The 26,614-nt window shown below is 38.0% G+C and overlaps 1 protein-coding gene and 1 long non-coding RNA gene across 10 annotated transcripts in view; both read right to left on the reverse strand.

Moving 5' to 3' along the window:
- Nucleotides 1-26,614, reverse strand: part of NFAT5 (nuclear factor of activated T cells 5) — a 164,101-nt gene that overhangs the window by 77,123 nt on the left and 60,364 nt on the right. For 7 of the 9 annotated variants that reach the window (XM_050922232.1, XM_050922227.1, XM_050922226.1 and 4 more), the window contains one exon: nucleotides 14,276-14,401. Coding sequence is in view for 6 of the 9 variants with exons in the window: in XM_050922227.1 (XP_050778184.1) it covers nucleotides 14,276-14,401 (126 nt within the window). In the remaining 3 variants the exon portion in view is untranslated. Of the gene's footprint in view, nucleotides 1-205; nucleotides 268-14,275; nucleotides 14,402-26,614 lie in introns of all 9 variants that reach the window. The other 2 variants (XM_050922233.1, XM_050922231.1) reach the window with 1 other exon arrangement.
- LOC127033981 (uncharacterized) lies at nucleotides 7,398-8,180 on the reverse strand. Its single transcript, XR_007769259.1, has 2 exons — nucleotides 8,106-8,180; nucleotides 7,398-7,546 (listed from the first exon to the last, which is right to left on the reverse strand). It is a non-coding gene; the product is annotated as an uncharacterized LOC127033981 (long non-coding RNA).

Consider the following 26,614-nt stretch of genomic DNA (forward strand, 5'->3'; position numbering starts at 1 on the left):
GGCTGCAAGCAAACAACAAGGCTTTTATTGCTTCAACTGGACTAATCATTTGAGCGTAAGCCATTTTATCTAAAACAATGGAAACCCCAAAAGCAAAATGTATGCTTGTAGTCCACATTCAATGCCAATTAAACCATTCATTATTAGAATTTTTTGAAAAGATGGGACTGTGCTTAGCCACAAAATATTAAAATAAGTTTCTAACCTATGAAGCAGAGAACTACAGGTCATTTTTAATGCAGACACTCCCTGCTTCAGAGGCAAATCCTGGAATAAAAATATGAGAAAATAAATGAGAAAATTGCTGCTGATTCCAGATATCAATTATAAAATGAGAAATAAAATATAAAATCAACTGAATTGTAGGCAAAATGGAACTGGTACCAGTCACTATGATATGAGTTGTTTATTGTGTAGGTTCAGAACAGGGACAAAACTGATTTGTAGCATGCTTAGCATGGAAAAATAAAAGGTCACTAGGAAGTCAGCAACAGATTATATATCCCCATCTCCCAGGAACTTGTTAGCTGGTCCCCTTAAATACAGAAAGTTAAAAGCCATATAGAACCAATGAGGGGACAGAACTCTTAGTTCAATCATGCCTCAGTGTCCTCAGGGACATTAACAGGGTCCTACAGCTACCTACCCACCTACTCTAGCAAAAATTATTTACTAACCAAACTGGGAACCCTATCGATCAGACTGCCCTTGATACAGGAAAGCAGGGCTACGTGTTCAACAACAAAAAAATCAGAAGATTTTTGAAGAGCAACAGGATCATTTCTACTAAAGATTTTTTTTAAGTAACTCTCTCAAAACTTGACACATCAATCAGCAAGTGAGTAAAAAGAAAGAATGTTAAAATTCAAGTAGATGTTTTCAGTGATAGCAGCTTATTGCAGAACAACTCACCAACCTGTATGTTTTACATTAGAGGGTAAGCCCTCCAGAGATGGAGCTATTTTCTTTCCTTTTTTTTTTTTTTTTTTTTTAAATAGTGCTGATCACACCAAAACTCAAGCAACAAATACCACCACCACAAACTTCAATGGGAAATAAACCTATACTGGAATATCATAGAATAGTCACTACTGCAGCACTAAGGGCAATATCTGCTGTAAGGAGGAAGTCAGGTTTTTTGGGATGTTTTAAATCCAAAAGACAGGAATCTCTGATAAGCCACTCAAATCATGACATTATTTCCATAATGGAAATTCAATTAATTAATCTGTATTCTAACTATCTTGGACCACTCTGAGGAAATCTCAGAAAATTAAAAAAAGGGGGCGGAAACATTTTTTTGTTTAACGATGAATTGAATATTTATTTTCAGGTATGGTAAAAATGAGAAAACCATTAAAAAAATCAATGTTTTTGGTAATTAAAATTGAACCATCAGAACCATATGAAGAGTCATTAAAAATGAAGGTTGTTTTTAAAACAAACAACTTAATTGGATGTTTTTCTGTTCTAAGTGAAATGAAAAATAATCCCTACCTGTGGTTAAGTTTTAAGAGAAATTTAGTTGTCAGTACAGCTTATCAATAAATTACTCTTTCAGCTATGTAGAAAAAGACTCCCTTTCTCCACCTCCTGGACATGTTGAATGATACCAGTTCCATTTTCCAGTTTGTTCCTTGGTAAATGTAGTGGCTGAAGCTGGAGGATTCAGTCACTGTGAACTGCATTCAAATTTAAAGACAAATTTATCTGTTTTGTAGCATGCATTAATTCAATGCTTCTTCTTTAGAAACATTTATAAAATTGGAAAAAAACTTCTTCCTCTAGATATTAATTTCAGCGACAGTATTTAGGAGCTGATTTGCAACCACTTTGAGTTGAGCGAGATTGTTACCATATATGTTTTTACCTTGTTTTGTTAGCAACAACAGCATTAGTTCCTATTTAGTATTTGTAAATTCACCTACATAGAAATAAAAGTGTGCAGGACACATAGAGCATGTGTGCTGCATGCAGGGTTTGCAAGTGGAATAATGCTGCAGACTTGTCCTGCTGCACAGCAACATTTTCCCTTCTTAGGTATCAATCCGTTTACAGATGAAATGAAACACCATGCACAACAGAATGCAGAATATGAACACGTCATGGATCTCTGCCCATGACAAAAACTTTAACTGGAATAATAAACAATTACACAGCTGACCCTTGAGTCAGATAAAGTTCTAGAATTGGGATAGAGGTGATCACCCTTCTGCAGAATTTAGCATAAAGGATTACTTGTGAAAACGGTTAATATTTGCTACAAAAGTAAACGCTAAATGAGCTCTTCTAAAGCAGCATTCATGTGAAAAACCAAAGCAGCAGAATTTAGCATTTTATACATGCAAGTCTGCATTGGGACAGGCATACCAAATGGTGATCATATCCTACATTTAAAATAGAAATCCTAGAAACTCAACAGATGAATTTTGCCTTAATTTTTGTGGAATAACTATTTAAAAAATATTATTTATTAGCACAAAGCTAAATAGCTGGTAACACCAAACACTGTCTGAAGGTCACCAACGAACAATATTTCAAAAACTTTAATCATAAATACTACCAAGTTCCAAAACAAATTTCCTCCATATTTTTAAGAGAATTCGAAGGAAATATATGTTCTCCTAGAGGGACTAGTTGCACTGTATTCCAATTAGCAGGGATGCCCTGTGTATCAGTAATGCAGGAAACAAATGGCAAGCTAAACGAATACTGTTTAATACAATCCAAATATCCTCCTTTTTTTGCTATATATTCTCAAAAGTATTCAAATATCACCCATTAATATGCAACTGTTAAAATATGTATAGCTTTGTGAAGTTCAGTGTTTTTCCTATCATACCTCAAAAATATACAAAAAGCAGCATAAGGATCATGCCAATCAAAGAAGCAGATCATTTATTTTCTGCCCCTACAAAAACAGGCAAATCTGAAATGTATTTTTGAGGATAAATCAGTGTAAATGCATCATTTTTACTAGTGGCATAACTTGAAATGTTTAGAAAGTGCAACTATTTCATGTTTACAGCTAAAGCCAATAGGTCTCCAGCCAATTCATCTTCTTCCTGGTTTAAAGAGTAAACAAGTAGGATCTGCCAGGTATGAATTCATGAAGTTACTATAATGAATAACAAACCAACATTTTTACATAATTTCATTTTGTTTTTTTTAAACTTTAAATATATTTGGAGCCAGTGACAATCTATGCATACATCTGATACACAAAAGGGATCCCTTGGTTGAATATGCTGCATTTAAACATTATTTATTCTAAGTTTTCAATACTTTAATCTTCACTGGTCCTGTTTTAAAACTTGAAAACATTTTTCCATTTTCTACTTTTTTAGAAATTATCCAACAGAAAAAGAAATCGTTCCCAAGAGTACAGGAATTGAGCATACAACAACCAGAATGTAAGAAAAACCTCACTTGTATCCTGGAAAATTAGAGTACGAACACAGGCCTTTTTAAGCATTTTCTTTTTGTCATAGAGTGTAAATTATTCACCATAGAAACACATTAGGCTGCTATATTTATCTGACAGCTTAGTTACCTATGCCTTAACAATGCTTACCAAAACCCACAAATATTAATTTTGTTTACTTAGATATTGTTACTATATTCTGTATTTGCACATTTGAAATAAAGACAGAATATTAATAAGACTTCGCTACAGTTTTCTTAAAATTTATTTGAAAATTACAATTTTATATGATATAAGCCAAGTGAATTTTTTGATGGGGTATGCAGCCACAGGACCATAAAAGCAAATAAAACAGGTCTGCAAGTGTATTTTGTATTTAAATCCTTTCAAATTAGAGTGTGGTGGGTCATTGTTAAAAACTGAAAGCCTTTTAGCTATTCTGAATATCACCTCTACTCCATATGAAGTTAGTAGAAATGAAGAAAATAACTTTCATAATCTGTTGCCTCAGCTCCCGCAAATATTTCTCTCTAAAGCCAAACAGATTGATACAGAACAAGCATTTTAACACAAGGCATTTCCTGTTCTCTTTCAGGCAACACAATTTACACATTAATAGTCAGATGCAATTCTATAGTTTGTAAATGAAAGAACCTAAACTAACCAAGAATTGTAACTTAACATATTTGGTCTGTGCTGGAGTTTATAATGTAAATCAAGAAAGAACATCTATTTCTCTGCACTATTTCTAGAAGGACTGATGCATAATTTCCAGTTGGTCATGATATCAGTTCACCCATGTTTGCTTTCAACAGGCTGAAAACTGTCTGTAAGTCCCAACTGTCCATCTCACTTTCAGGGCAGTAAAGCAGCATTATTTTCATAGCCTCTTCTTTCTATGAATTGGAATAATTTAGGTTCTTTCTGAAAATAAAAAGCAGCCAGAAATCAGGCAGTGGGAAAAGGGGATGCAGTGCCCATGTGGCACAACTGCATGCTACCAAATTCACAGGCTAGTATCAGGAAAAGTGGAATGTATAGCAAAGAGCATCCCCATGTGCAAATTAGTGCTGGATTTTGTTTACAATTTGTTTATTGAAAAGGAAAGAAACATTAGCTACTAAATTACTGACTAAGGCCACATTATATATTTCTATAATTCTGTGGAGTCAAGCTAGACTTTCAGCCTTTAAAATAATGGGAGTCGGGGGACAAGATGATCACTGCTTGCCCTGGAGGGAGTTGCAGTCTTTAAAAACAGCTTAAGAGGAGCCAATCCTTGTTCACTCTCTTCACAGAAATCCTTCAATACTACAAGGATTCACAATCCTTCAAAAAAAAAAAACAAAAAAAAAAAAAAAAAAAAAAAAACACAAGTGCCTTACTCCTGACATTTAAAATATGCTGCTATCTTGCAATGCGAATTACATCCCGCAGTGGAAATTGCAAGATTTCAAATGCAACTATGTGAAAGACTTTTTTTTTTTTTTTTGGGGGGGGGGGGGAGTATTCCAACCCCCTGTGCATGAACAGTCACTACATACAGGAAGTCATTAAGAACTCTCCTTATTTTTCAGGGGCTAGCATGTATGCCATGTGCTCCACTACAGGCTGTTAGAAAACAACTGGTGATAAAAATGAAAATTCAAACACCATACAGGGTAAAGTTTGGGACATTTATAGGTAAGTCCCTACTTAACTTGAGATACTGTGGAAATTGCAGATTCCACAATATTAGGTTTCCACCGCAATTCTGACAGCAGGAGCCCGCCCGCTCTCAGCCCCAGGACCCTGACAGCAGAAAATCACGGAAAAATAATAATAGACTTTTACTGCAAATAAGGTCCATATTACTTTTTTTCTTTTTTGTTTTTTGGTTGTTTTTGTTGGGTTTTTTTTTTTTTGGCAATGTTCCATGTCTTGTCTGCAACCCAGCCACAATTTTTTGAGAATCATCCCGCAATTCAAGTAGGGCCTTATTTACAGGCCTAATCCACAGAGTATGGCCCTCCATGAATGTTAATTATAGACCTTACATGTTATAGTCTTGGCAATATTTGACTTTTTCAAAATAACACAGAAGGATACTACATACAAAATTTCCAGCATCAACCCTGGTGATGCCAAAGGTTTAAAAAGTTATGAACCAGAACTTACAAAGTGGCTGCAAACCTGCTTTTAACACCTCATATGCCAACTCTGGGTTTCTACTTTTCTTCTTCTAGTATTACTGATGTAAAGTCAAAAACTTTTTTGTAAAGTTTAGTTTTCAATCAATCCACTATTTAGAAACAAAAAAGAAAGAAAAAAAGACTTATGAAGAAGTCTGAAAACAAGACCGACCTATACCCTGGGTGAGATTAGATGGGTTAAGTGTCTCTGGCACTATTTGTCTTCACTATTGACAGACACTGTCACAACCCACCACACGATGCCTGTCTCTGAATGGCGGAGCTAGAATGCAAGTTAAGTATTAATAGAGAAAACAACTAGCATCCCAGTAAATATAATCAAGCAATCCAATTCACCCATTATTCAAAAATAAATAGTCACACAGATTCAAGATAGGCTGGTTATTTTAATTTACATTAAGTCCAAAACATTTTCAATTCCCTTACAATTACATGCTGAAACAAGCAGTACTTTATACCTAGAATAAACACATCATTCAATCTGTTTTTATATAAACACCACCAATTATTTACACTCATGTTTAAAAAGACACAGAAGTAGTAATTTCTTACCTGCAACTTTTTTGTTAGTGGTTCTCATCCACCAATTCAGTTTAGTAGGTTTTCCCACTCAGAGTGGTGTCAGAGGCAGAGGCAATCAAGCAAGTCAGGCAGAATTCTACACCTCCTCAGCTGCTCCCTCTTCCAGCTCTCACCTTTCATCTCCCCAACTTCCTACATAATCAAACCATCTTAAAAGGAATAATTCTGTAATGTCTTGACTGGTGGATCAGAATTACAAAACACATCTCCGGGTAGGAAATGATCTCTTCTGTTCCTCAAATCCACCAGTTCCTTCCAAAAATGTAGTAATGCTGTGCTGGACTAAGTGAGATTTTTATACCACTATGACAAGGAATTTCTCCCAGGTAATTACACACTAGGTTTGTCCTCTTTTTTCTGTCTTTTTTGTGCATTATTTGATAATAAGAATGGTGCATTTTCATAATGAATTAATGCCAAAACCTCCTTAATGGGTGGGCTTTATTGCTTATACATCAGTCAAGAGAAGGCTGAAAGCAACTTTGGACTAGAACAGAAATAGGAATTAGAGACCTAAAGGTCTATTACTTATTCCACTGAATGTTTAGAACTTAGAGGGAACACATACTGCCAACAGAAATTTCCATTCAATGGAAAGTGTGTTTGTGAGAAACTTTCCTTTCAACTCTCCCAGTACATATCTACACACTATCACCATTATACACAGAACTCAGAATGATAAGGGAACATCCTTGCCTTAACTGCCACCAAGCTAATTAGACATTGGCCTCTCCTGGACTGTTGAAACTATCTTCATAATCGTGTGTACCTAGAAGTGACATACTGGGAATGGGAGTGCAGTATAGAAATACCTTGCTCAGAAATGATTTGTATTACAACAGTGCCCAGAGGCCCCAGTATGCTAAGCACTGCACTATCACACAGTCAGAGGAAGACCCTGACCTAAAAAGCTTTACAATGTATATTAACCTTGTAAAAAAAAAAAAAAAAAAAAAAAAAAAAAAAAGAGAAGCAGTTGATATTTCTTGGCTGAAACAAACCTGCTATAGATAGAATGCACAGCTTTGAGGAAAAACTATGAAGTTTGTCCTCCTTGAAATTCCCTCCCCGGAAACATATGGAAAGCACTTCCTGAACATTCATCTGTTGTGTTGTGACTGAAGTGATGGTTTTCTGCATAGCTGATTATGAACCACAAGAACTGAAAGCTTTCCAAGACTTTGGACACCAGACCAAAACCAGATCAAGCTTTTTATTTCTCATAATCAAGTCAACACATGACATCATGAATCTGCTATGTTAGCACTCATATCACCTTTGAAGATTCTGGTAACTGCTTCCAGACCAAAAGAAAGGACCAGTGACTGACACTGGCAATGAAGTCCACCTAGAATAAATACCAGAAATTTCTGCTATTGATATATGGAAATAAGCAAAAGAAAGGCTGATGTCCTGACTCTAGTTCTGCAAAAACTCAGTTTCCATTTTCAAACTTTATTTGCAATTAACTGATTTGGAAATTTTAGTATGAGTATTACCCAAAAGCTTCTTCAGCTTTATGGAGGAAGAAAATGAACCTAACCCTTAGAGTATGGTTGCAAGAAGGGACAAATGATTAATTGTATGACTCTTGTATTAACAAATGAGCAGCAAAATATAATTTTCAAAATTAAATGTAGAAAAATGATTACTCCAAGTACTATGGAGCTCACCCCCCTCCCCACAGGAGAAGTTAAATTACCTCTTTAAACCTGCCTCCTTATATACCATTTTAAAAGAAAGGAACAATCCATATAACCCTAGCTATAGTATAAACGTAACTTTTTAGCAAATTCAGCACTACTGTAGATGTTTCAATTATCCCGCTCCACAGGGCCAACCTTTTTAAGATTCAGAAGTATTATTCCTTTTGTTTAGAATACCAGATTCCACCTGCTCCATAATACCTCATATCTCGTGGATGGCAGCTGACAGAATCCCACAGATCATCTTTTTTTAAGCGGGGAAAGACATAAGAAGAATGTGCAATCAGAATTATCTTCAGTGAAAATTTGATCTAACAGGTCTATGCTACTCTCTCTCTCAAGATACCATATAATTTATTTTTGTATATTGTTCTTACCAAAACATTACTGATTACATTCTATATATGCAATTTAAGATGATTCTGTGAACAAGCTTCAGGAATGTGGAATTTGTGTCCCAGTGTTTACTATAAGAAAACAAATTGATTGTTTTATTAGAGCTAGGAAAGTTGAGATGGGAATTGAAAACAGCCAGAAAACCAAATTAGATGCAGGAAGATTGTTCATAATGGTGGGGAGGAAAAAATAAGGAAGAATATCCATTCCCACAGTGGCAATGAGAATAAGAGATCAAAAACAGACACTGGAAAGGATTCACTCCTTACTGCACCCCGAAGATTTGCAAACTGTCCTTTGTTAAGATTCTACTGGAGAGAGAAGAAACAGGACTACAGCTGGCAGTCAAGATGCTCCCATTAGATTTTCTGTGCAAGGGTACAGAGGATTTTATTGTACATACTAATTCAGAAAACAGGTTTACCATTCACATTTACCTTTCAAAAAGCAATACAGTTTAAAGTGCTTAGGAACAAGGGCTCTTGTATTTGAAGTATTCCAAACAGAAGAAGATGACAGAGGGCTTTTGACTTGCTACTAGAAAGGAACACAAGAGAAGAGACTTAGATTGGCATTTTGAATAGAAAGATAAAGGCTTGTTTAAATCAGTTTCGTACAAACCCATGTCCTCCAAATGTGAAAAATCTCATCAACATCTGAGAAATACAACTGAAGAATCAGGCACCTTCTCCTACAAAGGTTTGAAAATGCTCATGCCAGGAACATTAAAAGTGTGGGTTCCTGGAGCTCCAGCTGCTGATCTATGTAAGTGATATACTCCAACGATAGCCTAGATTGAGATTGCTTCATCATCTGGGTCTGCAATCAAAAGAGTCTAGTAAATGATGCATATTTCCTGTTAGTAATATGCTCGTGCTGGCTCACATGTTACTCTTTTTCCTGCCCTCTAGATGAAGATGCTCCCACATGCAGCAGTCAATACGAAGAGCTCACGATGCTAGTCCTTAGTGCTGATGCATATAGGGAGCCCCTTTTCCTCCTCCTATTTTCTGGAAGTGTGATGGAACTATGTACCTGAGAAAGAAGCTGAGGATATCAATGTTGCAGCACAAAATTCTGGATTCCTTGTTGGTTACACTTGCTTGATTGACATTCAAAGAGTGGGTAAAACTCTTCTTCTGAATTGATGAATATGAGATACACATCGTGTTGCTTATATTAAAATTATCAAATGTGTTCATGAAAATTCAACTATCAAGACTCGGTTTTAATATTTTTAAACTGACCTGTAAGTTGTAAAACTAATGTTAAATGGTAGAACTAGAAGTCTGTTTCTGTCAGGCCCTCACACCTGAAAACAGCCCATCCTGCTCCTCTAAAAATCTGAAGAGTTAGCTGCAGCAAGATTTTTATGCAATGCACTTACATGGAACAAAACCTCAGAGCAGAGCATCTGATGGAAAACCTTACAGTAATCTGATTTTCAGCCAAATAGTGTGTCACCCAGTGGCTAGGGAAGCAGAAAACAAATTATGTTAAATCTTAAAGGAGAAAAAAATAGCCTCTGATCACTCCCTATGATTTAATCTTCTCATTGCTTCTAGTGAAGTACACCTGCATCATTTTATTTATTTATTTTTACATTACATACTAAATGCTAGACCTATTTCTAGTTAACTCCATCTCTTAAAAAAATAACAATGTATTTAATGGGCTCACCTACAGTGATGTAGGTTTAGACTTATAACATTAGAAAATATGTTTTAGTTATAGGATAAATAAGATAGCACACACAAGATTTACACAAAACACTAGAAATAACAAACTGGCTTATGATAGTGGAACTCTAAGATGCCAAGGTCACCTTTCCTCCCAACTTTACCATTTCTACAACATCAGCCATTTGAATGTGTGTCTGTGTTCTTTTACTAACCACTCTTCAAAAGTGACAATCAGATGAGTGAACAGCCAATCTTGGTTTTTTAAATTAAATATAAATACACAAGCACGCTCCTCTTTCTCTCTCTACAATACAAACAGGAAGCCTGCAGTGACCTTCCCACTTTTTTTCCTATTAACAGAAAGGAGCCTCAACCAAGCAGACTCCTTATACTGCAAGAGTCAGGACCAGCTACGACAGCTGTCTGAAGAGACTGCAACAACCCTAAGACAATTGGGGCATATGATAGAGAGGGGTGCACCCAAAAAGGAACTAGTGCAGCACAGGAGAAGACTGCTCCTTCCAAAGAAGGAGAAATAGCAGCCTTCTGACTGAAGCACCTGTGCTCTCTTCCTTTGGGAACCTGGAGAATTTTGGGTATAGGGGGAGAAAAACTCCTCCTTCACAAAAATTGAAAGAACACTGAAGAGAGAGCTGGGTAAGTGTAACCCACCACAACTGGAAACTATGGCTCCCCTGGGAATAGGAGAATCAATCCCTCCAAAACATTCAAAAAGAAGGCATGTGTAATGCTCTAGGCAAGCCCAGCCTGGGGCTCCAGTCTGCTAACTCCAGCCTAAGTATAAAATTTCCCAGACCTCCCACTGAAGCTGGACTACTGTGCTCCCCTCCCTGCAGACGTTTGGTCAAGGGGAAAGATGGAAGGTAGAGTCTCTGAGTAACCTCAGCCCTGGATCCATCTCTTTGCACTAGACAAATCCTATATGCTCAGAGAGGGACCCTTGCTGTGTGGAGGAGATGGTGGGGAGGACAAGAGACTCGGGCCTCATCTCTCCTCCCAGTGGCAGATCAGAAGTCTGCTTGGAGGGATTGCAGCAGGGCCACTGGCACTGATGCAGCAGCAGGAGCATGATCAGGGATCTTGTGCCAACACTAGTAACCAGCCCACTGGGTCCACGACAGAGCCTCACACTCACTTCTCCACTCTCTCCTATTGTTTGTGGAGGGGGCTGTTTCTTCTCCTATTGCCAGCTTCCAAATGGGGCAGTTACAAGTCAGGTCCAAAATTTACCAGACTAACCCAAGCAGCCTTTCCCAATCTTGGAGACAAACGGGGTGTTTCTTCCCCCCACATCCTCCAAAACTGTCCCAAGTTTGCAAGGGAAAGAGATACGGGTGGTCCTGTTCAGCCCCCCACATCTTTGGTTGTTTTGAGGAGAGAAGTCTTCTCCCAAACTGCACCAGATGGTGGAGGCAGAGAGGGGAAGAAAACTGTTACTGCTATGTATTACACCAGGGGTTGGCAACCTTTCAGAAGTGGTATGCTGAGTTTTCATTTATTCACTCTAATTTAAGGTTTCGCGTGCCAGTCATAATTTTTAACGTTTTTAGAAGGTCTCTTTCTATAAGTCTATAATATACAACTAAACTATTGTTGTATGTAAAGTAAATAAGGTTTTTTAAATGTTTAAGAAGCTTCATTTAAAATTAAGTTAAAATGCAGAGCCCCCCGGACTGGTGGCCAGGACCCAGGCAGTATGAGTGTCACTGAAAAGCAGCTCACGTGCCATAGGTTGCCTACCCCTGTATTACACGAACAGCAGATTCACTTGCATTGAGTCTGTTTTATCCTTCTGTTGACTCCTGTCACATCCAGAAAGTGTAGCCTGGGATTTTCACTAAGGGTCTAAGGGAATTAGTCACCTAACTGCCACTGAAAGTCAATTAGATATGGGCACATAACTCCCTTTGATTCCTTTGAAAGCCCCAGGCACAAACTCTTTGAGTTACGGACCATCACAGTTGTTACATGTGTACACAGCACAATGGTGCTGATCACTGACTGGGGCTTTCAAGGTACAGATGATACACTATTTAAAATACCAAGATTCAGTCCTTCAGACACTCACTTTTATGGCAGGTGACAGCAGTAATGAGATTCACACTTTAATGTTTTATACTAATTTTTAACACAGTTTATATAATCTAAGCTGTGAAATTTCTTACAATCTTTATAATCAAGTATGCCACTTTTGATCCAGCTTTTTAACTGCACCCTGTGAAATCTAAAAACCCAACTGGCTTCTCACAATGCTGATGCAGAGGAATCTTCATCAGATAGTGACATTAAAGACCCCTTTTAGTTCAGTGAACATGGAACCTTCTTCCAGTGTTTACAAATAAACCTCTGATCTACATTATTTTCTTTCAGTTTCCTTTAAAGGAAAGAACATAAGGCCATACTGGGTCACACCAAAGGTGCATCTAGCCCAGTGTCCTGTCTTCCAACAGTGGCCAATGCCAGATGCTTCAGAGGGAATGAACAGAACAGGTAATCAGCAAGTGATCCATCCCCTGTTGCCCATCCCCAGTTTCTGGCAAAGACTAGAGACACCATCCCTGCCCATCCTGGCTAAAAGCCATTGATGGACCTATCCTCCATTAATTTATTTAGTTCTTTTTTTGAACCCTGTTCTAGTCTTGAACTGTCAATGCTGCAGTGAAACCCAAACTCAGCTAGCACATTCCCAGCTTTTTAAGCGGATCTGGATTGACTATCAGCAGATGCTAAAAACCTAGCAGGAACAGACATTTAGTTCTGTTTATCTAAACTCAAATGCTCGAAAATTGTCTCAGTAAAGGTACAAATATAGTTAGCAGTTACATTTCTGTCTGTGGATTTAACTGTAACAGTTGTTTTTTTTTTTAAATTATGTTTCTGCAACAGTATTTGGTTGTTGCTGTACCCTTGAACCAGATTCATTATTAAGAACTGAGGTAAAATCTCTTGTATTTTAAAATCTCTTAGAATCAAACACTTGTAAAAGAAATTACCACTTTTTATAAATCTAATGATCAGCAAGCTCCACAGTACACAATTAAATCCACAGACTCTGTTAGAAAACATCTGGCAAAACATGAACGGTGATCAGTGCTGTAAGTTTCTCTTACAGATTTAAACCTTTTCAGCGTCCAACCAGAAAGTCTGTTTATTGCACTGTGCATTTCTGGGGCATGTTTTTATATAGAAGGTTAACGCACATGAATCTACAGCAAAAGCTGCATAATGCAGCTACCAGCACCCCCACCTCAAACATTAATTTTCTAGAACATCAACTGATGGTCAACACACCACTCTCAAACTTAATATAAATGTTATAAAGATTACAGGAATCCAATTATTCAAGAAATCTCAGCCCATTAGGGGAGAGGTATAAGCAATGGGCACAATGATTGGTTTGCCTTTTTGCTAAAGTGAAACTGCTTATTAAAGAGTTCCAGCTATACACTAGCTCTCTGCAGAGCACTGGTGCCAACCTCACAGATCAAAACTTTATCCTTAGCGATGGACTAACTCTTCGTTATTTATTTTTTTTAAAAAAGGTCAGTAAAAGGGACTTTATGCTTTAAGTTTAAAATATTCTGCATAAGGAGATGATCTTAATATTTTGTAAATAAAATATAGCTTAAGTGTCATGTCCCACACTTTCTCCAAAATGACACATTGTAAAAAGAAACGTGCTTAATTCTAAACTGTGTACCTAATTTAAATTGTAATTTCAGACATTTATGATAAATATGAAATCACATTAACTAGTTATTTATGTTTTAATATGCAATAAAGATTACAGTACATGCAACAACAGAAAATATATACAAGTGTGCTTTAATTCTGAGAGCTTCTTCAGGCCATACAAAGAAAAACATGGTATTTTTCTTCCTATAGCCTGATAAAAGACTTAAGGCCAAAATACTATCTCATATTCTATCTTCTATGCTAGGTGGAATTCATTAACTTTACACACGTTGACTCAGTTCCAAATTGGTGCCTACTATATCTGAAGAGAAAAGTGCATTCTAGGAGTTAGTACACACTTATGGTTTTGAAGAATGTACCAGTGGGAAAAGCAAATTATGCATGTAATGCAAATATGTTTTAGGTAAAATTTTCTTGTAATGCATATCATTTAGTTTGATTGTTAGAAGTCTCCTAGAATGAGCTCTCATTTATTTCTTCATAATTGTCTCAGACTCCAAACTTTGCCAGCACTGTTCATGTTGGCCAGAATACTACACATCTTAAGGATATAACTGAGCAAAGCGGAAGGCTTACCAGCAGCAACTACAGCTGGAGGAGGCGAACCTGCCTCACCACCACTTGTTTGGCTCATGGATGCTACAGATGTTTCTCTGGAAGGTGGTAACTGTAACTCCTTTGGGAGGAGGTCATAGACAGATTCTGAGAGAAAAAAAAAAAAAGAGAAAAGGAGTTTAAACACAGAGATCAACTGTCATTTTTGTAAACACAGATTATATTAAATATTTTAGTCTAGGAATATAGACCAACAATGTGGCATCTCTAGAAGCTTCATAAGAAGTTGCGTAGGCAAATTTCTTGGAGATCACGGACACAGAAATCAAGTTGATTTTAAAAAAATTAAAACTTAAAATATACAAGTTTTCAAGACTGAACAAATTTGCATTTGCCCTTTCAAGACACAGAGTGACCATCTATGAACCTGCAACACATGGGTGCCTTTGAAACAATGCAGATGATGAAACCTAGAACAAAGTACCTGAGATCTGGAGACAAAACTACTCTCAGTATTCAAGCAGTGGAAATAGCTTCCAATGGAGAATAGACTAATATTTAGGAAATTATTAAATAGGAAAAAGTTTTAGATTATTTTTTTCACCATAACAAGAATGATGGTCACAATATACATCACCCTTTCCCCTCTCCCTGACAAACAAAAACAAAAAACAAAGATTCTATAAACTGAAAAGATATCAGAAAAGAGCCAGAACCCACTAGAGATGCTGTTTTATGTGGAAGGCCCTCAGACTCTATGGTAATGTGTGGCAGTATAAATAATAAGTATTTTTGTGAACGTATCTGTTGTAAAACAGTTATGGCTGCTACATGCAACATGCCTGACACAAAACCACAACAGCAAAGTTTAAGATGTTAAGTCACCTAACACCAAATGCACTCTGCTTTTCCAAGTTTACTCTTGATTCAAAGGTAAATTATTCACCTGTAATCACATGATTTAAAATTAGCCTTATAATAAAAGCTGTCACTGCATTCAGACAATAAGAATACACCAACAATCTACTTTACAGTATATTTATTAGCATATTTTGGTGAATCACTTTCAGAGGAAAGAAGACTCTTAAATTTCAGGCATGTTTTAAGTTATTTAGATTCAGGTTGTGATGGGGAGGAGAATAAAAATGTCTGCTTACATTCCTACCCTTCCCCCTCAACTCCAATATTCTGGTCAGATGCACAGAACACAGAAAGGGGGGAAAAATGAACACCAAAGGGAATGGGGAAGAGAAGTAGCTGCCATATCTCAGGAAGTATAGGGTAAAAAGAGAGAAAGAACCAGAAATAGACAAAAGTGATGTAGGAGAGGGAGAACAGGCGGTAATGCAACAGAAAGGGAGCAAAGGGGAGGAGAATGTAACAGAAAAACAACAGTGAACTGTGGTGAATATGTAAGAGTAAGATATAGGAAGTTACTAGAACACTAGACAAATGAGCAAAAATATAGTGATAAAGGAACAAGATATTTGATGAATGGAAAAAAAATGAAGAGGATAATGAAAAGGAAAAAAAATCAGAGCATTAATTAATTTATGATTTATTTTATTGTATTTCATTTCATTTGCAGACAGACCTCTCAGCACTATTTTGTGGGGGAAAGGATGGGATAGCTCCTAGTTCTCAGAGTGGTAGCCATGTTAGTCTGTATCGGCAAAAACAACGAGGAGTCCTTGTTGGACTAACAATTTTATTTGGACATCAGCTTTTGTGGGCTAGAACCCACTTCATCAGATGCATGGAGTGGAAAATACAGGAGCAGGTATAATACAGGAGTGGTTGCGTCATTACAAAACCTAAAACTTATTTCCCCAATACTAATTTCCCCCTACTGTTACTCACACCTTCTTGTCAACTGTCTGAAATAGGCCACTCTCATTATCACTTCAGAAGTTATTTTTCCTCCCTTGGTATCCTGCTGTTAATTGATTTGTCTTGTTAGACTGACCTCACACATGGTAAGGCAACTCCCATCCTTTCATGTATTTATATCAGCTCCTGTATTTTCCACTCCATGCATCTGATGAAGTGGGTTCTAACCTATGAAAGCTTGTGCCCAAATAAGTTTGTTAGTCTCTAAGGTGTCACAAGGACTCCTCATTGTTTCTCCTAGTTATGTTAGACAAAATACTAATTGTTCTGGTAGCTGCCTAAGGTATATATTAGATCTGACATTCTGTTCTCTCCTCTTGGTAATTTTGATATGTCTTCATTGTGGAAACTGGTCAGCTTGCTTGGCATAGAATAAATCTCTTTCTCCTGACAGGATACCTTGTATCCTCACTACTGGATTTAGGATTTCATACAGAAATCTACAGTATCTACATTTGTGCCAGTGCAAAACAAACACGGAATATTTTAGTACTTGTCACAAATGGAATCCTGATTTTTATGGCGAGCAAACACAAAAACAAGGTAGACTACAATGGTCCATATACTTTTGAGATTTGAAATCATATTTTTAGAAGTCTGATTATGTGACTGGTTTACTTTTCAATTCTGGTAGATTATTTTGCTTTGTTAATGTGATAAGGAGCATTCAGAGCTTACTGTATGTTTAAGAGGACAATTTTATCAAATGAGTATTATTGTATATTCGTAATTGTATTCTATTCTATAGTTTATCATGAATTTTACAGCCTGAACTGCCTGGGCAGCAGCAGTTTATAAATTTAAAGTACATTTCCCCCCATCTTTAATATCATCTTGGGTCAGTCACTACCATTACATCTCAAAATTATGTTAAAAGAATGTTATAATTGAAACGTCAAGCACTCAAAATTTGGAAAATTCCAAATTTATGATAGCCAGTGCAATCTAAATTCAGCCCCCCTTGTACATAAACATTATGATACAGTCTCTAATTGTGTTACTTGTTTTTTTTTTTAAACAAGACTGCTGCCTCAAGATGGAGAGTGCTCACTAAATGAGCAGCTATTCAATATTTTTTCCTTATCGTTCAATGTATGACCCCTATGCCTCATTTACTACGTTATTCAAACTCTCCTGCAAATACAGAATGTTTAATTTCCTCACAGGCTTTTCTATTGTGTTCACCACTATAGTATCTGAGCACTTCACAAACATTAGTGAATTTATTTTCATGACACCCCTGTGGGAAGAGGGGGTATAATTACTCCCATTTTACAGACACAGAACTGAATCTCAAATAGAATAAGGTCAAAAGTGTCCATTAATTTTGTCTGTCCCTTAGGGTCTGATTTTTCAGAGTACATAGCATTTTATATATTCAAAGCATAGCTCCCATTGTCTTCACTTGCAGCTTTTGAATGCTGAGCACTTCTGCAAATCAGACTTAGAGTCCTGAGTTTGACACATAGAAAAATGAAGAACACAACATTAAAAAGTTAGGTTTAAGTGACTTGCCAAGCATCGCATAGAAACTCTGTTGCAGAGGCAGGCATAAAATACACTTCTCCAGGGTAGCATTCAGCTACTTTTGCCATGAGATCATCCTTTCTCTTCCTGTAATTCCCTCTCTCATTCATAAAACACCTTCCAACTTCTGTGACAAATGAGGCAGGGGTCCTATAGACAAGTCTTCTTCACTAAACAACTCTGATTCATCCCCAGGAGGTGTCCTACTTGGGCACTGAACGAGGCTGGGGTCCTATGAAAAAATATAGTATGTAATTAAAGACTGTTTCATAATGCATGTGCACAAAAGGGCCAAATTAATTTTTCATAAACAATCTTAGCTCTGGCATCTTCTAACTTTTCAGTGCTTTAACTCACCATTCTTTTAACATAGCCTCCCTAGAGAGAGACAAAGATGGTAGAAAGACTCATATACTCAATTCTAAGACTTGAGGAGAATCAGAACTAAAGAGTGCTGACTCACTATCTGGATCATATTCCAGATATTTGAAAGTGCTCCCCAAACTTCACTATGCCCAGACATTTGATGTTTTACATCACTGCATTCCTGAAGGATTTCTATTAGTAGGACAGATCTACTGACAATTACTTCCCTTGCTATTGTTATGTAACTAAGTTTTCTGTGGGGATGCTTTCCATTATTGATATTATGTTTTAAAGGCCTGCTAGGAGTGAGTTTAGAATCAATGTTGTGAGGGGTTAAGTAACGTTGACACGATTGAAATATGCTGTGTTAAAATGGAAAAACCTTACAAGATGAGTGGCGAGTAAAAATAACCCACATCTAAGGTCATAAGGTCTAAGGTCACAAATATACAAAAATTTGCAGGTATAAAGTAGGTAGTATATCCAAACCCAACAGCCTCCAGATTGCCTATCAAATACACAACCTTGAAGTTGAAAGATAATTTCTATTTAAATGCCAAGATCTAAGTGCTAAGTATGCTTTGTATCCCAAACTCAGTATTACAGAGCCCTGTTTGCTTAAAGTAATACCGTGGGTGAGAAGGAATGAATTTATAGCTGATAATATTTAACTTTTTTTAGCTAAAAATTTTGAACAATCATGTGGCACCAGAAGACATGTTGTGCTTGTAGGCAATAAACAGGTCTTTAGTCTATTTCAGCTTTTAATACTTTAAACCTCCCAGTCCATCAGCTAAGCTATGCATCTCCTTGATGTATGTAAGAATAGGAAAGGAAAGCTAGACTTGGAAAGAAGTTCACCTGGGCTCATCTTCATTTGTGAAGTACCAACTGTATTAGCACACCAAAAAAAGCCTGCAAGATTTCAGACAAAATATATTTTCACACACAAGCCTGAGACATTTATACACCTAAATATTCTGAGTCAAAATATCAAGATTTAAATCCTGAGCTCTATTTCTTAATCCGGAGTTTTAAAGGTATATTATTTATTTATTTATTTTAAATAGCACCCTACAAATGACAAAATACACATTTAACCACAAGGCAAGGAGAACAGAAGGGTAAAAGGAAGTTCAACACCTAAGCTATTTTCAATTAAGTGCACATACACCTCTACCCGGATAGAACACGACCCGATATAACACGGTAAAGCAGTGCTCCAGGGGGGTAGGGCTGCGCACTCTGGTGGATCAAAGCAAGTTCGATATAACGCTGTTTCACCTATAACACATTAAGATTTTTTGACTCCCGAGGACAGCGTTGTATCGAGTTAGAGGTGTATAAACACTCCAATATAAAATAATGTGAATTACACCCACAGAAAAGGCTAGACCCTTTAGCTTAAAACCATATAATGTAGACCTGTGGTTCTCAAATTTCATTGACAACAAAAATTACTACGCAACGACAGGAGACAGGGATTAACACTTGAGCCTGCCCAAGCCCTGCCACCCTCGGCGGGGGGGCCAAAGCCGAAACCCAAGAGCTTCAGCCCCAGGCCTGTAACCTGAGCCCCACTGCCTAGAGCTGAAGCGCTTGGGCTTCAGCCCCAGGCCCCAGCCCTGGTGACCCCATTAAAACAGGGTTGCGACCCATAGTTTGACACCCCTGTAGATTAACTCACTTACATAAGAACAGCTGTACCGGGTCAGACCAAAGGTCCATCCAGCCCAGTATCCTGTCTGCCAACAGTGGCCAATGCCAGGTGCCCCAGAAAGAGTGAACCTAACAGGTAATGATCAAGTGATCTCTCTTTTGCTGTCCATCACCACCCTCTGACAGAGGCTAGGGACACCATTATTTATCCATCCTGACTAATGTCCATTAATGGACTCAACCTCCATGAATTTATCCAGTTCTCTTGTAAACTCTGTTATAGTCCTAGCCTTCACAACCTCCTCAAGCAAAGAGTTCCACAAGTTGACTGTGTGCTGTGTGAAGAACTTCCTTTTATTTGTTTTAAACCTGCTGCCCATTAATTTCATTTGGTGACCCCTACCAATAGTGCCAATGGTATACATGGCACTTTATAGACTTGTGAGAATAGAGTTTCTCTACCCTAGAGAGATTACAATCTAAATGGACAAAATATATTAAAAGAAAAGGGGAAAGGATACAACCCCACTGACAGACCAAAAAAAAAAAAAAAAAACCACGAAAAGGACAGGAGAGAGAGAACTGGGTCTATTAGTCAATCACAGGATTACTGTGAGCCATCAAAGTGATGCAGTTGTGAAAAAGGCAAATGGGATCCTAGGATGTATCACACAAGGTAATTCCAGGAAAGATAAGGAAGTATTAATGCCATTGAACAATGCACTATTAAGATCTCATCTGGAATACACTATACGATTCAGGTCACCCACGTTCAAGAAAGATAAATCCAATCTGGAACACGTACAAAGAAGGGCTATGAAGATGATCAGGGGAATGAAGAACTTACGTTACAAGAAGAAATCAAAAGAGCTAGGCCTGTTTAGCTCAGCAAAATAAAGGCTAAGAGGCGGTATGATTGCTCTCTATTTAGGAGGGTAAAACACCCAGAACGGAGAAGAGATATTTAAGCTAAAGGACAATGTTGGCACCAGAACAAATGGGTATAAACTGGATGATATATAAGTTTTCTCTAGTGATTTTACCTTAAAAATAAATAGGCTTGCACAGGAAGTGCTGTGTGGTATGTTATAACTGTTGGCAATGACACTATGTACTGTCTCTGAAGGGAGAAGCAAGTAGGCCTGTCTAGGCAGACTGTCTTTTGCTGGAAATAACAGAGACAAAACAGGGACCAGTTTGGTCAGAATGGGGAGCCTTGGGTCTCCACTCAAGAGAGATGATGGCCAAGGGAGCTGGACGCTTGAGTGGTTGCCCTTGCTGAACCATAAAGGAGAAATATACGTGCAGTTGCCCTGAACTTGTCATGAATATATTTAGGCTGGGAATTAGAAGAAGGTTTCTATCATCAGAGGAGTGAGGTCCTGGAACATGCTTCCAGTAAGCATAGTGGTGGCAAACAACCTAACTGGTTTTAAGATGGTGCCTGATAAATTTGGGACAGGATTATATTTCTGGGTTGCATGTGACAGCAGAAGACTGGATTCGATGACCCAGGAGGTCCCTTCAAGTCCTATGTCCCACACAAAAGATCCCCAAAATGCATAATTATCTGCCCCCACAAATGCTTAGTTTGCAATGGTATCAGTTATTTGTCACACTGCATTCTGAGATAGCTTCAATGAACCAGGAAGTTTCAAGTAGGCTTCACAAGTAAAAAAAAAAAAAAAAAAAAAAAAGCCCTCAAATTACATATTTCTGTGTTGGATGGTCCCAACTGCTTGAACAGAAGCATAGTTGTCAACATTTTTTTTTTGGAGGGGGGGACAGTGGGGGGAAGGGAAATCGGGGAAAATTCTCCAAATAAGCTATAGAATTTGGGAGCCACAAGAAGTTTGTCCGTGTGTTTTCTGGTTAATTATTGATTATTTTAAATATGTCTTAATTCAGAATTTCAAATTGTTAGGCATTTGGATTCTCATCCAACTTTCTGGAGGCCCATAATCCTTCATTCCCACAAAAGTCTGGCCACACAAAAACGTGCCAAGCAAGAGACAGCGGTGACTATTCCTCACTTACCATCTCTGCGCCTCTGAGGTCTGCACTGTGACTCAGTTAGCAGGACTAGAAGTCAGCAGCCAACCTCTCACTAGTTCAGCAGAGCAGGCCCTAGCAACAGACCACCAGCAATTCTTGTGGCCAGGGCTGTTAGTAGCTGGAATGGTTTTACAAAACCCAAGACCATCTAAATCAAAATTAAACCCACGGTAGCTATGTTGGAGGGAACAACTTGGCAAGTACTTTTTCTTTTAATAACTAAGTTAACTATTAAGACTTTTTTGCAACTTGGCCTAAAATTGAGGGCCTTGACACAGCATATGCAATTCCCATCATTATGTCTGTCAAGAACTACTCCTTAGTACAAAAGCAATATTGCCAACACATGATTTTATCATGGTTCTCACAACATCTGGTGCTCTTTTTTTAAAGTTGCAATTCCTAGAATCAATTAGGCAACAATCTCACTTAATTTTTTTTAAAAGTAATTCTCTATACATCAGAGTTGCAGAAGAATCTTTAAAACATGACCAGTGTGTACCCCAAAAGCCAAAGACAGGGGTGAGGGGGAGCAGGCAAACAACACAAAATGTATTATTTAAAATTTCATTGTTAAGCCCATTTCATGATTTTGGGAAGACTGTCTGATTTTGAATGCCTGAACTCACTACTGTGAAAGCCAAAAGATGAAGTACAAAGGAGTTGTTTGTGTCTTCGACTGCTACTAATTCCTAATGTGCCACAAATTTTGTTTTAAAAAACCCGAGGAGTATTTATACATCATAAAGTAGGATGGGTCAATTTTTACAGGTTTGGTTGTTTTTTTTGAGGGGGCAGGAGTGATAGTTGTATTGTTTGACTGATCACTTCTAACGACAGGTCTCTTTCAGACCTCAGGCCCAAAAATTTCATTTGGGGAAGGCAGCCTGCAACTGCTGAATCAAATATAAGCTTTGGTTTACCAAGATCTCTTGAGTTTCTCCCATCAGCACAGGAAATCCACCTCCCTGAGAGGTAGTAGATATGTTGACAGGAGAAGCCCTTCCATTGACATAGCACAGTCCACAGAGGGAGTTAGGTCGATATAACTGAGTCACTCAGAAGTGTGGATTTTTGATGTAGGTTGCTAGTAGTGGAGACCAAGCCTTATTCTGTGAGGCAAGAAATTAATTAAGACTACTCGGAGTATAATGTAAAAACTACCACCTGATTCAAGTCTTGATATACTTCAGTAGAGCAGCTGAAAATTGAAACGGTGGCCTATAGAGTACAGTTTTATATTAATGTAAAGACTAGAGCTTGGATAAGGGATATGGGGTTGAGGGAATGAAAAAAAGGAGCTCTTAACTTTTCTCAGACCCTTTAGGGCCAATAGGACTTTGCAGTATAAATAAATCACATCATGGATTGTTGCTTCACAATTCTTTGAAGGAATATAAAATAAAATCACATATCTTTAACAGAGTTTATTGTTGAGCACCATCCCAAGCAAATCATATTTCCAGTTAAGCTTTTTAATATGAAAAGCATTTTACATTCTAATAGGACAGTCTTAAGTATGGAGCACTCTAAACACGACTGAAATGAAAAACCTGAAGCTGAAATTAACCAGAATTCCAAAGGTTCTAGAGTTTCTGAGACTCAAAGCAAACAGCCTGTATCAGCATGTTTGTTCTATCAAAACATTCCCTAGACTTGCCATACTTTTGCATCCTAAGGAAGAGTGCAGTGGTCTCATGGAAACTAAGCCTTGTCTTGGATGATATGACACTGTGACCCATGGCCAGAAAGGGTTAAGCAGCTTGCAGACTAATTGACCTGGATTCAACTTTTAGGGACATATTGGTAGATAATGCTGTGTGTTTACATCTATATTGTTAGAGGTTAACAAATGTAATCAAAACAGTCCCTGTCTATGTTATATTCTGGTAATTCACAGATCAAAAGGAAATCTTAACATTTAAATGAACTGTAAATATAGTGATATCACTGTATTCACCTGTCTTTGAAAAGTACAGAAAATCACTTGCGAATAATGGAAAACAGGCAATTGCCTTATGTTAATCCCTGTAGCTAATTACCGATGACGCTTAGGAAATAGGTCTACTTCAAAGTCTCCATGATTGCCTACTGTTTGCCTAAGGACGCCAAGCTGTTAAGAGGAGGCCTGGAACTGTATAAAAACCCTTTGGTCCTGATCCTTTTCATCTCAGATCTGCTTGATGCTTTCTGCAGGGGAAGCTTGAGTGGTAAGACTGAGATCCCCAGTCCCACCTTGATCACCCTGAATATGAACATTGGACTATAACCTATGGTCTAATTCTGAAAGAACTCTTTGCAACTACAAAGCTCACCAACTCTACTATGAATCTGATCTCAGAACTGTACTCATGTCTGTATGTACACTAATCTTTTAACCAATACTCTCTCTCTCTTTTCTTTTTTAATAAATGTTAGTTTAGTTAATAAGGATTGGCTGTAAGCGTGTATTTGAGTAAGATCTGAAATATTCATTAACTTGGGAGGTAATGTGTCCGATCCTTTGGGATTGATAGAACTTTCTTATGATGAACAAGGTTTTCAGTAATCCTCATCATATTTGACTTGGGTGTCTGGGCAGAGGCCTACGGCTGGGTTGATTTAAGGGAACTCTGTTGTTGGTTTCTGGGTAACCAGTGAGGTATTATAGAAGCTGTTTTGTGCTGGCTTGGTAAATTTAAATATTGGGGATCTAAGCTTTGGGGATTGTCTGCCCCATTCTTTGGGGTTCACCCTAATTGAGTAACTTCAGTGTGGCCCCCCTGGGATTCCAATTACAGACACATTTTAACCCTGCCCTGTAACCCCAGAGCCACCATTTTTATATGGTGTTGCCCGATTTTTAGATTATGTATTAATTATATTGAATACTTAAGGATACCCAGTTATCTCTTTGTGGGTTGACAGGTTCTTGCCCCAAGATCAGGCCCAGTATTATTCAAATTATTATACAGTTGGGAACCCCAATGTGCACAGTGCAACTCTCACACTATAGGAACTCTCTTATATTTACAAATATAATTTATTAATACATTTAGCAGAGTCACAAACACACCAACTCGGCAAGCAGATAGAGATACTACAGAATGTACATCTGAACATCCATATACACACACACACTATCCTCTGTAGAATATTCTGAAATGTTAGCCATCATGTTCCTCATCACCATCACCTTCCCCATCATCACCTGTGGCCATCATTCTGGCATCTCCCAAGGACTCTCTTTCTCCTACCACTCCTAGGCTGAGATGCCACTTTTGTAACACACTACGCTGACGCCACTATGTTTGATGTATATTCAGTAGGGGATTTTTCCCTCTTTTCCTTATTTGTATTTCCTCATCCTACTAACGTTGGAGTGTCTTTTTGCTATGGGTTAATACATCAGTGATCTCAACTTATCATATGCGTCCATTTGATACCATGGCCCTTTGGTAGTTAGGTATCACATTTGTTATTTCTGTCCTAACTGGTTATTTTGGTTCTTTCCAAGTTCTAAGTTGTGGTGTACCTGTTAAGTTTAAAAGGGTATGAACTTAGGAAATCCCCTATGCCAACCTGCTTTAACGCATCCTCTATGTTAAAGGTCGCAGTCATATATGGACCTTACGTTTTAGTTCATCACCACCTATCTAAGTGAAAGGTCCCAAACATACGTATGCTAACTTCGCCTTAGCGAAACATACAGGATGTGGCTTGCGCGTCCCATTATGTTACAGCCAAAGTTATGGTATATGTTATACGAAATATGCCTTGTGAGATATCACTTGAAAATTCAATCTGTTGATCATTGTTCTGTTAAATGTGTGCATCATCATTGTAATGAAGCTATGAGATTCTGCTGTATGTTTATTAGTTACTGAAATATGCTGAGTCTGGGGAACAGCCACAGACTAGGGCCTTAGAGAGAACAAAAGGCCTTGCATGTCATCCCCAAAGATGCTTCAAACATCGCATACACAGAAGGTGTGAGCAAGAAATTTACTATTTACTTGAAAGACATTTCAAATCTCATATACACCACAGATTGATTGTCTGCACCCCAGGAGGGAGAGTATTCCTCGCAGGGAGGAGAAGGTTATTTAAAAAAAAGAGAGAGACAATGGCTTCCCCATTACCTCCCCCACCTCGACACATGGAAGAAAGATCTTTTGGAAGACAAAGAGAAGCATCATTGAACTGTGGGAGGGCTGGTCCCAAGCTGAAGGGAGACAGCCTGTGAAATGTATTTCAGCTTACGGTGAGGGAACCTGTTTTGCTTTAGAATTATTGTAATTTTATTTACACCCCGCTCCACCCCAGGCCCCGCTCCCACCCCTGCTCCGCCTCTTTCCACCCACTTCTGCCCCCCCCAGCATGCCCCATCCCCACTCCTTCCCCTCCCTCCCAGAGCCTCCTTCATGCCACGAAACAGCTAATTGCGGCAGGCGGTAGGGGGTGGTGCTGATTGGCAAGGCAGCAGGCTGACGGGAAACGCTGGGATGGGGGGAAGCTGGCTATCAGTGAGTTAGCATCTATAAATACTTAGCACATATACAGTCCTTTAACTTGCCAAAGCACTGATCAATATATGTACCACCTCCAGTACCCAAACCTAAGAAGGTGAAGTTAAAACTCCAACCTACGTATATCTAGGCTTCCAACTCAGTACCACACGCTAACTACAATATAAATGAGACCGAGAGTAATTCTGAAAATATGACACCACCATTATATAAATGGTATATCCTAGTGGTATATCCTTGGTATATCCTAGTGGTATATCCTTGCCTGGAATATTTTGTTCAGTTACAGTTGCTCCATCTCAAAAATATATGGCAAAAAAGCAGGGGCGCAGAGACAACAAGAATTATTAGAGCC

The sequence above is a fragment of the Gopherus flavomarginatus genome, chromosome 14, assembly GCF_025201925.1.
Source record: "Gopherus flavomarginatus isolate rGopFla2 chromosome 14, rGopFla2.mat.asm, whole genome shotgun sequence".
NCBI classification, from domain to species: Eukaryota; Metazoa; Chordata; order Testudines; family Testudinidae; genus Gopherus; species Gopherus flavomarginatus.